Genomic DNA, 14,335 nt, shown 5'->3' on the forward strand with positions numbered 1-14,335 from the left:
GTGTGGAGCATGTTGTGACTCAAAACAGTCAGGATGCACAGAGGAAATACATCCAGCAACTGCTAAAAACTATTAAATCAAGATTGACTTTTGTAATTTCCTGTTTGTAAAAACTTGGGTTGATTTTTTTTGTAAACTAACTGCAAATAACAGGACAATATGACAGTTAGTACAGTACATACTGTCCACAAGTAGAATGGAACTGGGACAAGAAAGGAGCTGTCTCCAAGCTGATTGGTCTCCACACGAGGACTCATAGTGACCTCATGTGGACAAGTCAGGTACTGCAGTTTTGAGCCAAAAATCTGTCTGACTGAAAGTCGAACCTTCCATAAACAAGAGCAGAATACCTTAAACTCATTTACTTAAAAATGTGTACATCACACTATCCTTTACAATAGACGTCTTTTAAACACTGAGTGGTTTTTGTTTTCTTCACTGCACATTTCAATCGTTTGTGTACAAATTACTCTTGGACAAATAAGTCACTAAACTAGGTAACGAGAAGGACTTTCAGTATGAGTATGAACTGCTGGCTGCAGTGTTGACAGATAAGAACTACCATCATGTCTGCCCACAGTGCCCCTCCTCAAGCACTGAATCGGCCAATAGCAGGCCTCCACAGGAGACGTGTCATCACAGTTTCATGCACCTTGTCATGATGAAGAGCAGCCAGCATGCATAGTGTCTAATATTATACATGCTTGAAAACATGACATGAGAAAAACTTTGTTTTATGCTTCATTATTCATTACTGTAATCAATTATAGATTAATTATTATAAAAGTTAAGATATGTGACTCATATTTATGCTTTGCTTTTTGGGATGTTTTTCATACAGATCTTAAATGAGTTGAAGAAAGCTATCGTAGCCGCTTTAACTGATATCTGTGGAGCTTCGATAAAATGTTTCTGTTCTTATTGTCTGGTTCATAGTTTCTGTTTTTCCACAACTGAGAAGACAAAAACATCTTAAAACACCAAACCAGTCAAACAATGACAGCGTAGGCAAAAAACAGATAGAAAATAGTGCCATTAATAGGAATAACTCCTTAAAATGTGTGTATCATTGATATAATACTGATTGGACATTGACCAAAAATCACACAGTTCAAAGCCACACTTGTAACAGTGACTCTTTGAGAGACAAATGACAATCAAAAGTCACTAAATCATAAATTGCACATCATTTATTTGATTTAAGATGTTGAACACTGAAACCATTGAACATAACAAACTAAACTCTCGGTCAGCCTGAGCTGTCGTCCGTCTCTGTCAACCACTTCCTGAACGCGTGTGAGGAGCGTCGCAAACCCACCAGCGCAGAAGAAGCTGACGCTAACAACGTTCCTCTGTGGTGGTCGGGCCGCGGCGCTCCTCATCGTCGTGGCTGGGGGGTGAAGGGTGGTGTCGGGGGTCCGGGTGGAGGGGCGGCGGCAGAGTCGTCCCGCCCTCTGAAACAGAAAAACAAGAATCAGTTTGGACACAAATATTCAACCTTTGCCTTGTTGGCAATCAAACTGTTAAACAGGAATAATGTTGAAGAAGGTTCCCACAATAAATGTAAGTAATAATGTATCCTCTCCGTCGTCATGGAGATCCAGGATGTAGATGCTTGTCCTCCAGGTCGTCTCTTCTTGCGTGTCATTAATGTTGTCATCAATTGTTCACAGATTGAGCTGAGTCCTGAAGTTAAGGGAGCTGACTCCTCGTGAAGCTCCTCGTAGTCCCACTTCTTCCTCTTCATACTTACCTGCTCCTCTTTGAGGAGGAGCTGAGGGGTGAGGTTGAGGTTGAGGTTGTTGACTCCTTGTGATGCTCCTCGTAGTCCTACTTCTTCCTCTTCATACTTACCTGCTCCTCTTTGAGGAGGAGCTGAGGGCTGAAGTTGGGAGCTGACTCCTCGTGAAGCTCCTCGTAGTCCTACTTCTTCCTCTTCATACTTACCTGCTCCTCTTTGAGGAGGAGCTGAGGGCTGAGGTTGAGGTTGAGGGAGATGACTCCTTGTGATGCTCCTCATTGTCCCACTTCAGCCTCTTCATACTTACCTGCTCCTCTTTGAGGAGGAGCTGAGGACTGAGGTTGAGGTAAAGGGAGCGCACTCTTCCCGCCTTTGGGAAGATGAGGTTCTTCAGCAGCTGACTGTCAGCCACCCTCAGCGTGAGGACGAGGAGGAACAGGAGGAGCAGCAAGAAGCATCTGTAGCCATTCCTGCCAAAAGTCTTCTTGGCCGACTTCCTCGTCCAGAGGGGATGGGGGCCTGATGTGGTCTTCATCCTCAGACATGGAGCCATATCCAGAATCTTCACTGGAGTCCACCCAGTCCTCGCTATCGTCAGTAACTTCATCCTCCTCATCCTCGGCGTCTTCTTCCAGCTCCACCTCGATCTCCATCTGCTCATCCTCGTCGTCAGAGGAGAGTGGCGGAATGTCTTCACCTTCATCCACGACAGCAGCCTCAACCTCATCCTCCTCTTCCTCGTCCGAAGAGATGTAGATCGGGACATCTTCCTCGTCGTCGCTGTCGACAATCCAGATGACTTCGGGGAGGCCGTCGGCTGCAGGACACTCGATGACGTAGTCCACATCACCTGAGGGGAAACAAGTGAAAGCAAAGTTTTAATATTTGAGACTGATAAGCAACAATCCAAGTACAAGTTAGAAAAACTACAATCTGTCATTTCCTGACTACAACTGTACAAAATACTGTACATGTGTCAGTCAGCCACCGGCACAGAGGCTCTTCTAACAGTCTCATCCAGCACTGCGCAGCTCTGCCTCTGTTAAAAACCTTGGTGAGGCTCAGTTCACATGTGCAAAAAAATAATACCACAAATAATGTCCCTTTACGCGCAGCTCTTTCCAAATCACAACAACAGGAAAACTGGACAACAGAGGAAAGCGGAAACGTCGACGGGACAAGGTAAGCTCCGGACACACAGCCGAGCTGAGAGCCCCACGCAGAGCAACGTGCCCTGGTGTGGTTACACCTGTGCGTCATGACGCCCTGACGTCCGCAGCTGAGACTTCCATCGTCTCCATGGCGCTCAAGAAAAGCATTTTTTAGCATTTTTTGTTTTTGGCCCAGTCACCATTTTGTTTTTCTAATTTCGATGCAAATTTTCCAACTTTTTCATCCTCTCAAACCAAAATAACTGTTTTGAAAGCGCAACACTAATTGTTCTCACATTCCACACGTGTCCCGGAATATTTCAGACTTTCTGTCCATTAAAAAAAATTTTTCACCTTTAAATTCAAAGTCACTCTGATTTCTGTACTGATGAAGCCTTTAATGCTTTTAAAGAGACGAATCAATGACTCAGTGAGAAGGCAACTGATTTAAAAAACAGAATGGAAAAGGTGTCTTACCGGCACGGTTGTCCAAGTCGGGGTCGTCTCCCCCCTCGATGGTCCTCGGTCTCTTCGGGGCCATTTCCAAGATCCTCGGTTTTCCTCAATAATCCGACGCTTTTGTTCTTCAGCAGGTTTTGTTCAGCAGCAGCTGTTTTTCTAGCTTCAGTTGTCCAGCAGAGATCTCTTTCCACAGTTTGGGTTAACAGCAAGTCTCCTTGTGTCAAAGGCCAAGTGAGAAAGGGGGGGTCAGAACTGATCCGCGGCCTTTTTATACCGCAGCGGTCAGCGTTCTGTTTCCATGGCGTTCAAATGATGCGCGTGAGAGCAACACCTTCACATGACTCCCAGTGATCAGTTTGCTGTCAGTGCTGCTTTCTTGACAGTAGAGCTGCTCTGAGTTTTCTAATGAACTCAGTCCTCAGGGCTTCTCTGCACCTACAGACGCACAGTTCTCTCGTTCACCTGTTTTTCAAGACTCTACCTGCACAGAAAAACCAGCGCGTGTCACATGTCACCTTCCAGTCAGGGCTCACACACCTTTCCACAGCTTGAATTGTATCTGGACTTAATTTATCCTGTGGCACAAAGAAAACCTGTCAGCCACCTGACATTAGAGCGGATGCTGCGCTGTTTAGGCCTCAATGTGCCGGATGTAGAACTTTGTAAAAACTTTCATGTGTCCACATCGAGAGCTGAAGTGCATCCTGACAGCTGCATTTGTTATTTTAGAGGTGTGACAGATGGATGTCTTCATCCACCTGCTCATTGATTCTTTTGCCATCCATATCACCATACAGGTGGAGTTAGATTGGTTAGAACTGGACAAGACATCAAAACAGCCACTTTCTTATTCCTGCACAGGAAATAAAACACTGAAACATGTCTGAGCAGTTACCCTCGACTTTCCTGTGGTGGTTCAAGCCGACAGCCCTCATTCCTTCCGTCATTCCAACAGTGCAATGACAGGAGATGACCAGAAGATGGCAGCCGAACAGCGCTGTCCGTTAAAGCTGCACTCAAACAGAATGCAGCTGAGTTCATTGTGGTGAATTTTAGGGTGATTTTTGATGTTATTGCTCCAAACGTACAAAAACACAACAGACTTGTTATCGCTGCATGTGGTCCATCTGATGTAGAGTAGACCAGTGGAGCCTGACTGAGCCTTTAGCAAGACATTTTACCAACATGTTTCCTGAACAATGCAAAACAAGGGAATGTCAGGCAAAGATAAGATAAGATAAGATAAGCCTTTATTGATTCCCAGAGGGTGAATTCAATTCTTGCAACAGCACAAGGACAGAATTAAGTAGAGACAAATAGAGAAATTTATGTAAACTAAATAAAAATAGAAGTTAAAAAAATACAAACTGTGTAGACAGAACAGTTAAAGACAAAATTAGAAGTAAAAAAGTGACAAGTGGCAAGTCTAGTAAATCTATACAATTTATCATTATAGAAATATAGCAAAGAACATATTGACATAACATAATGCACATAATATAATGTAATATAATAGTAAAGCTTCATATAGAGTGGGATGTCAGATTTAGTATAAGGTGGGATGGAGTAATGTAGTATAACAAAACATATAGGACAGTGCATATTATTATTATTATTATTATTATTATTATTATTATTATTGGCCATGTCTTCCCTGCGTGTGTTCTCGTGAGCTGTGGCTCGAGCTCTCCCCTGTCTGGATTGGTCCAGCTCAGGAGGAGGAGTCTGCTTACGTCCTCAGTCTTGAGGCTCACGCTGAGTGGATCATCGCTCGTCCAGACACACACACACACACACACACACACCTCGCTCAGACCGGCTGAGGCGATGCGTCTGGAGAGGTGACCACCGCCGGATCCCGACGCGCATTTTCCCACACGATGGGCAGCAGACGAACCGGATCACCAGCCGCTGCTGCTTCTCATTCAACATGGCTCCACTGAGGAGGAGGAGGAGGAGGTGAGAGCGGCGGCTCAAGATAGAAGCGCTTTTCTGGGAGGGAGGGGGCCAGGCGGCGCTCCCTTGTCTTGTAAGAGGATCAAGAAAAAAGGGAAATTAAGCTATTTTTAAGCGGACACTTTGGACCAAAGCCTCCGGTGACACGATGAGCGGCGGGCCGGATGAGAGCTCGGTGCGCGTCGCCCTGAGGTAAGGATGCAGCGGGGGGGGACCCTCCTCTCCGAGGATGCGCTGGTGTCACACCTGCTCCAAGCATGCACATGTTGTTACTGCTTTTATCCTGAGCTTCACCGTCCATTATTGGACCATCTATCCTGCTCACAACGACTCCAATCTACCAGTGCGTCTCCAGGTCATCCATTCTTCTTCTTCGATCCGCGAACCGCTTCAAAACAACCCCCCTCCTGCTCTAAATGCTTTTATTTTGAAGCTATTCTGCAACGTGCATGCTCTTGTTTCTCTTGCCATGCCAGGGGCTGCAGTGATTACATGAGCTTCTTTTGTTAATACCTGCTGCGCTGCATGTACATGCTGTACAGTGGATTTATGAATGGAGATCTCAGCTCTGCGGGATTAGGCCGAGGAAAAGCCTGGGACTCTTCTCTACAGTGTGTGTCCTGCAGTCACAGTGTGACAGTCTATTTACTGGACACGCGTGTGTCCATTTCACATGTTGCGCTTGTTGTGTGTTGAGTTTCAGGCTGTGGCGCACTGATGTGACCCTTGTCCCCAGTCCATGCTGTCACTTACAGACCAGCGGAGACAGTCACCATGTGGTATCAGAGTTTATCTGAAGTGTTGCTTGTGTGTGTGTGTGTGTGTGTGTGTGTGTGTGTGTGGAGCAGCAGCAGGACGGAACAAAACAGATGCCCAGACAACAAGATACAAAGCAAATCAATAAAGCTATCAATAGTGTGACATGACAGGATGGCAGCTAAAGCCAGGGACAGGTGCTTTTCTGTGTGTGTGTGTGTGTGTGTGTGTGTGTGTGTGTGTGTGTGTGTGTGTGTGTCTGAAAGACAACCTGAAGCGTCATGTGAACGGGCTCAGAGGAGGACAAAAGCCAGTTCCTCTCATGTTTCTCTCCCCTCTCCGCCTCGCTTGTTATTGTGCATTCAGACTTTGACCCAGAACTGTGTTTACTGAGCCAGCTCAGTTTACTAGGCCGTCTCCCGCCTTCATAGATGATAAATAATCTGCCGGCACGTCCCATCGTGCACTCCCCTAGTCTCGTGCTGTACGCCGTCATTGATAAGATGTCATTCACAATGCGAGGTCACATTTGTCTGCCTTCATAACGCGGCACTGGCATAGAGTTGTTGTCTCAGTTCACTGCAGACACTTTTTTAAGCTTTGCAGCACACACAAGCTGGTGACAACAGTACAAGTCAGGCTTCAGAGGTGTGTGTGTGTGTGTGTGTGTGTGTGTGTGTGTGTGTGTTTGAGTGGAAAATAACTGATGTTGTTTCTTCTTAGAAGATAGAAAGAAAGCTTCATTAATTATTTGGAGAGTGCTGTCGTCTTGTTTGCTTGTTGGGTTTCAAACTTCAGTCCTTCTGATAGTCAGCTGACTCCTTTCTTTTTTCTTTCTTTCTTTCTTTCTTTCTTTCTTTCTTTCTTTCTTTCTTCTCTCATCTCATTCATTTAACCGAAGGTTTTGAACTTCTCAGTAATTGTGTATGAACCAGCATGCTCTCAGTCAGCAGACAAATATCAAAATATCGTCTTCCTCCATCATGAGAGGATTGCATGAGAGTTGCATAAATTAAGGAATGATTTTCTTTTCAGCCAGTAATTTAAATCAGGCAGGTAAAATGACTTTGGTGCATGTGATGCTACAAAACGAGAAGGCTTCACTCCTAAAAAAACCCCCAAATCTCGAGTCAGCAGCCTCTTCTGAGCTGCGGTCCTTGAAAATGCTTTGTCACTGATCTTTCTTTCACACACACACACAAACACACACACACACGGTAAGCAGATCCATTTCTGACCTTAACTGCAAGATCACAGAGCTCCTTAATCCTCCTCTGTCACACATCACGCACCTTTTCAGTCTCAGACGCTGTTGAAGTTTGCTTTGCATGAATTTCACTTGAATTTTTCAGCAGACATTCAGATTTTTGCACATTTAAGTAAGAAAAGCCCCGGTGGAGCCGGTTATATTAACAATGGCTGTTCTCCCTTTGAGTGTCTTAGGAAGCCACATCAGTGAGCCAGCATGCATGCACAGAATCAGAAGTCAAAATATCTGCAGAGAAAAAGGCCTGTTGAAGAAAAAACACACTGAAACAGTGAAAAAACTGACTAAAAAATCAATGATGCATTTAAATTGATCAAAAGTCTTATGGAATATTGAAGTTAAAGCTGCAGTAATCAATATTTCTGTCAGAAAATGGATCAAATGATGATCTGCAGTATTTAAGGTGTCGTTCAGTGACAGTTACAAGTGACAAACACAGGTAATTACCACCTGACTCTGCACTCTATGGAGCTTTTTAGCATCTTTTAGCTCATTTTGTTTCGCGGTCCCCAGCTCTGCTGTGGTTCTGTTTTGTTTGCTCTCGCCGCTCTCGTCGTCATTTCCAGCCGTTTCCTCTGATAACCCGTGCTAAGCTAACTGCCCAGCAGCAAGCGGATGACAAAGTTAGCCACTAGCTGGTGAACACAGTGGAGCATCCAGCCGCTAAAGGGCCAGATTCCCCCTCAGGCGTTGACTGATAAATAAAAACAGATGTAAAATCAAAGTAAATATCGCTAAAAACAAGGCTGCTAGCTAATGCTAATGATGCTTTGTATTTGCTAAATGTGTAAACTGTACGAACAAAAGTCTGCTTAATGTTCTTCATAAAACACTTCCCAGCAAATCGCATCAAGATGATGAAGATGTATCCTGAGGAAAAGTGAGTCATCATTAACTGAACCTCTAATTGATTTCCACTGTCAGTCAAACCTTTTCATCTGCTATTAAATCACTGACTTCATCCCTTTTGAACATCAAACAGCAGCTTCGTGTCGGTGTCCTCGGCTCTATTAATCGCCGTGGCAACATTCTAATTACTTTGCAGCATTAAAGTCGTGGTGAACCTGAACTTTGCGACGTCTGACTGACAGACTCTCCCCGCTCTGTAATAGTTTAGTTAGTTGTCTGTGTGTGTTTGCGGTAATCAGCTCGAGGGTTGCCAGCCAGGCCTGCCTCTGCCTGCCAGGCTAATGCTGTCTGTTAGCGGGTCCCTAATCCCCCATCCCAACAGGTCCAGAGTGATGAAACACTTCTTCAGCGTCTCTTCGTCTGAGGTAATAGGCAGAAGAAAGAAAGGGCTCTGGAGCCTGAACAGAGGGCTTTTTTTTGTCATTTTGATTTATTATTGGAAAGATGATGTCACTTGAACGTCTGTTTGCTCTTTCGAAGTGTACTTTCCTCTTAATGGATCTTCGCTAAGACACAGTAAACATTAGATGTGTGTGCTGTGCTGCCACCTCTGTTTTTTTTTCACTCCTGACAGCGCACAGATGGGTCGCTTCAGTAGCACATTGTTGGATGATTCAGCAGACACACACGCTGAGTGTTCGCAGGGTTATCCCCTGAGTGAATGTGCTCGTGTGCTCCACATCTCTTTCCTTATGTAACCGCCCATCTGTGTGTGTGTGTGTGTGTATGCTGCCGTCCTATAGTCCATGAAAAAACAATATGAGAAGTTAACGATTTATCCGAGAAGTAAGTCATGGTACAGACGTTGCCTGAAGGAGCCAGTCAAGTGACTTATTAGTTTGTCAATAGCCTCGAAGTGGCTTTAATAATTCAGAGCGTGCAGCCAAAATTAGCGAGCAGTGAAGAATCAGGTTGCGTACTGTTCACTTCAGAGCAGATAGCTCTTCCTCTTTCATTAGATCAATTAGAGTGAATGATTTTGACCATGCAAAGCTCAGTGATCGTTTTAAATCCTCATTTTAGTGCTTAAATTGGTTGAAAATCAGTTGAGAAACTGTTTATGGATAAAATAACCTGATGAATCAGGTATTTCATGCAAAAAACATTTAAAAATCCAACATTGATTTGCAATACTGCCCCAAATGGTCTAACAGTGTTTCTTGACATATCCTCCAACCCTTGGTGGAATAAAGCTCTGGATTATGAAATGTCCTCATATCTGACACCTTTGTCACCCTGCAGGAGAATGCAAAGCTGGCTCCGACCCCCTGATGTTATTTTTACAATAACAGAAAACATGTGAGGAGTTAAAAATGTTACTACATTCAAAATGTGCTGCAAAATGAAGTGGAAGTGCAAACAAGACATCGTCAGACCCCCACCAACCTCACTCCTTTACAAATAACCAGGCAACTCCCATTGGCTCCTCTCAAGTGTCTGTCAGACGCATGTCCCGCCCTCTTGACCTTTGTGGATTATGTTTGAGGGCAAAGGCTGCGTGCCGGCTGCCGAATGCTACAAAAGCATCGTGTGTGTGTGTGTGTGTGTGTGTGCGTGTGTGTGTGTGTGTGCGTGCGTGCGTGCATGACTCCGTTGTCCGTCCAGCCATATTCATGATAAATATTCATGAACCAACTCAAGTGAACTGAGACACAAAGCAGAGCGCGCTGCGAGCCATCTGCCAGCTGCTGTCATGTGATATTGCCGTCTCTGCGATATTCAATAACTGTTGTCTAACTGGCACAGGCAAAGGTTAATTCAGAATGGATTTTTTTGTTTAATTAATTAAAGATGAGAACTGTAATTAGCGTAGCTGTATTTTGAAACAATACTTTTTCCACTTCCTTCCATGGATTTAGACGAAACATGTTTTTGTGATGATATGCTTGTTTTTCCCCGAGTTTTTCACTGCTTTCATCTCATGTCCCAAGTGTGCCATGATTGGACCAGACCGTCCTTGTCCACATGGAACATTTCCATTATGCTGGTGTCAGTGGTGTGTGTGTGTGTGTGTGTGTGTGATCCTCATGCACCCTGGCTCTGGCTGCCAGTCAGGGTGACAGCCAGCATCCTGTGCCGCTGTCAACCTCTCCCTCCTTCCTGCTCGGTCACCTTTGACCCAGGAAGCGGTCAGGGCTGTGATCAGTGACCCCGTCAGAATATCACCGCGGCAGCTTGTTTTATCTGTCGCCACGGCAACTGTGGCTTCCTTTCAAGGCTGGCGGGGTGTGCGGCGATGGCCCTGTGAATGGACGCGGGTCAGTCAGCCATCTAAACAGCAACACAGGGACAGAGGAGGGGGGGACTGAAACACTGAGTCATCAGGACACTCTGTCTTTTTCCTCTTTCCCGCTCCATGTCTGCCTCCCTCTCTCTCTCTCTTGACCCTTTTCTGTTATTTCTGGCGACATTCCCAAATGCCCCCTGTGACATCACTGCCTCGCTGTTTTCACACTGGAGTCTGAGAGAAAGAGACAGATTCAAGGTCTCTGTCATACGTCTTAATAACTGTCTGTGGACTGGGCAAGGTTTTCTGGCCAACCGAAAAATATCAAGGATGCATCCTTTTTTAGACATGAAAGGAATCAACTGGAAGTGCAATTTATTTATAGTGTAATAGTCTAATTCTGAGGATGATTTGTAGATCAATCTCAAATGATGTTAAACAGAGCAAAGCAAGATCACATGTAAGATGCCAAATGTTTGGGCTTATTTCTTGAAAAATAATTAAAATGATGAATTCAGCACCAGAATAGTTGTCTAGTAATTGATGATACATCCTTCTTTAGTACTTCTGTGCCCCAAAACTGCAAAGCGTGGCTGCGTTCAGCCTCTTTCGACCTGTTTGAGCTCACAGAAGTACACTTAAGAGAGGGATGCTATGAATTGGCTCTTGATGTCGAGAGCAGCTGCCACACAATGGAGAGACAGTGAATGGAAACACAGTCCTGCCGGGTGGATTGAGCTAAAACAGTGGCCAATCATTGTGGCAGGGTTGCTTTTTTCTTTCTTATTTCATTGTTTTATTTACGTCCTTCCATCATTTCTATGTCTCCTCTTTCGTCCTCTTGCTCTGGGCGGCCATTAGACCGTGCTGGTACACACACACATAAATATAAAGACAAGTGCACCCGCAGCGTCTCTTTGGTGGATTATAAAAGAACTGTCTGTTTGTGTGTGCATTTTGTTATATAATAAGTCATGATGGTGTGCATGAAGGCGTTCTTAAAGCACACACACACACACACACTTGAAAGGATGTGAATGAATGCAGTGGTATGATCATGTTTCCTACAGTCCTGAAAAATAGAGTGATGGTTTTCAGTATTTACACGTCAACAAAGGCCTTTGACTAGGAGAAGGATTAGGGCTGTCTGTGTGTGTGTGTGTGTTTGTGTGTGTGTGTGTGTGTGTGTGTGTGTCACCGAAATCCAAGTGTTTACAGTTCTCTTGTCTCAGTAACATGAGCAACACAGGCTCAGTAGAACATTTGTTTGTGGGTCCTTACAAGGGACCCAAAAAACTGCGACACCTGCGTGTGTGCATGCACGCATGTGTGTGCGTGTGTGTGTGTGTGGTGCAATGCGGTCCCTCATTAACCTCTGTTGGATAGAGGACTACAGCCCACTCATATCTTCATCAGAGCACTCACAGACATTCTTCAGCTGCTTAGCCTCCTTTGTTATTGAAGCTTTTCTCTTCTACATATGTGGGTGAGCTGCTCCTTTAAGGCAAAATTAGACTTGTTTTGTCTAGGTTTGATCTTAAAAGACCTGTAAAGTTCAATCTCAGCACTTTTATTCTGTCACTCTCAGAACAATATCGTACTAATAAAGCCTGTGTCTCTTTAAGTTCAGTGGCCTGCAGCTGACACGGATAATTATGTCACATTTTCACAGTTATACAGAGCTGAAAATGAGTTTTAGAAGCACAAAAGCTCAGCCTCGAATACTTGTTTGGTATCAAAGTCAAACATACTCTGGCCATTTCCTGCTCCAGACCTAATGCCTTTAAGTATTGCGAGATCCAAAAATATGTGACTGTACATGATGGGGTCAGGTGATGACTCAGAGTGCTGGTGGCAGTGCGAGATGTGGAGAAAAGAGTCTCGTTGTCTCCTGCCTCGTGGGCTCGGATGTTCCTTCATGTTTGTGCTGAATCACTCTGGGCTGCCTGTGCCAGCTGTGCAGCGTTTGAAGTGAAGGCTCAAGCAAAAATTAGGTTACTAAGGGTTAGATTAGGAAGATAGGAATGAAATGAGAAATGGGAATGGGCTTTGTTGTCTTTATTGCCGGTGATGATGCAGCATGATCGGCTGCATCTCTGGGGGGTGATTTGATTGGCTGATTGAAGGAATGATGTCAGCATGTGATTTGATACAGGGAGGATGAGATCAGCAGGATGATGCCGATGGGCTGACTCATCCGCTATTTTACCAGCATCTCATCATTTCTTGTCTCCTGTCGTCGTCTTTATTGATCATCAGGTCAATATTTTTATTTTTTTTTATGTGATCTATCAGAGTACAATGGTCTCTGTCTAAAAACGTCATGGTAGCATCCGAGAAGTTGCAGCCATGTCTGCTTCACACTATCGTATCAGAAGCTGTTGTGTGAGCGCGTACATTTTAACTGTTTTCTTAAGTTCTTTGCAAGGGTTTTTCATTTCCAGCATGAGAATGATGCTGCCAAAGTCAAGGTGAAGGCGTGCGATGGGTGGGTGTTCTCGGGTGTGTGTGCACGAGGAGCATGCTGTTTCTCAGGCCGTCACTGTAATCGCAGTAATGAGACTGGGAGCAGGAGCCTAACAGGACTTGTCACATTGGGAGAGGCTGACAAAGCCCCTCTGTGTGCGTCTCTGTCCGGAGTATAATGTGTGTGTGAATTTGAATAGGTATATGTGTATGTGGACTATACTTTGTGTGTGTGTGTGTGTGTGTGTGTGTATGTGCGCTGTATTTCATCACTCTAAACGCCTCACATCAGTCCATGCCTGCCATGAACTGTGAGCTGCTCAGTTTACTTCTGCACTCGTCTTTACAAAAGTCCCCCTGTGCTCAGACATTGTTTGTCGCTTTGGATAAAAAACTCAACCAAAGCAGCTAAAACATAACTTAAGGTAGCCTCCTCATAAGGCACCGTTTCTTTAACAAGAAAGGATTTAACGTCCTGAAATTACTCTTTCACATTTTGAATATTAGCCGTTTGGCAGCCAGTTACAGTTAGTTAAGTTCCCATTATTTAAGCATAAACTGCAAGCTAGCCCAGTTAGCATTTTCTTTTAGAAACTAATATGCATCTCTGGCCATTAGCTAACAAGATATCTGAGCACTAGCACTAACTTTTCAACACGGTAGGTGAATGTGCTTTTCTTTTCGACATGGAACAGAATTTACGGCAGTTTTTGGCAATGCTAGCTCAAGATTTGGGGGAATATTTGACTTCAGAAGATATAAAGCTATTCACTGTGAAGATGGAGGCAGACAGTTAGCTTAACGTAGCACTGAGACTGGCTAGCCTGGCACATTTAAAGCTCTCCAAATAAAATGTCATGTCTTGGTGCTTAATTTTAGACAACAGATGAAGTGTAAACGATAGGATGCTGTGCTATAGGGGGTTTCTTGGACGATACAGAGCCATGCTAGCTGCCCCTGTTTCCAATCGTAGTGCTACGCTATGCTAACTATGCCACAGGAGCATCAGTTCGGTCATGTGACTCTTCAAGACAGTAGAAGATGTCAAATTCCAGTAAGTAAACTGCCAAAATTTAGTTACCAACAGAAGTAAGTTGCATGTTTTCTACCTTTTTAAATCACATTTTTTATCATGCTGAACGTCTTGCTATGAAAATTTCTTGGGTCTTTTTGTTTGGTTTTGAACCAATGGCCAACTGGCCATCAAAATCCCTCATGTATTGTTTATTATAGTGTAGATTTCTTTTTGTGATAAATCAGCACAGAGCTGTGATAAATACCCCAGAATTCACTATGTAAATGTGTCCCTCTAATCCTCTCCACTCTCGAACTTCTTAGTACTTTTCTTCTCAGTGTTCAACAGGCTGAAACTGTCATAGCAGATTAATGTGTGGAGCAGT

The 14,335-nt window shown here is 44.3% G+C and overlaps 1 protein-coding gene across 3 annotated transcripts in view; it reads left to right on the top strand.

Annotated features, from left to right (window-relative positions):
• Nucleotides 1-5,183: 5,183 nt before the first annotated feature.
• LOC121625557 (kinesin-like protein KIF21A) overlaps nucleotides 5,184-14,335 on the top strand; it is a 33,510-nt gene continuing 24,358 nt past the window's right edge. For all 3 annotated transcript variants that reach the window (XM_041963684.1, XM_041963685.1, XM_041963686.1), the window contains exon 1: nucleotides 5,184-5,502. In XM_041963684.1, coding sequence (XP_041819618.1) covers nucleotides 5,459-5,502 — 44 coding nt within the window. In that variant the 5' untranslated portion in view covers nucleotides 5,184-5,458. The remainder of the gene's footprint in view (nucleotides 5,503-14,335) is intronic.

Source organism: Chelmon rostratus, chromosome 22 (assembly GCF_017976325.1).
Source record: "Chelmon rostratus isolate fCheRos1 chromosome 22, fCheRos1.pri, whole genome shotgun sequence".
In the NCBI taxonomy this organism is placed as follows: Eukaryota; Metazoa; Chordata; class Actinopteri; order Chaetodontiformes; family Chaetodontidae; genus Chelmon; species Chelmon rostratus.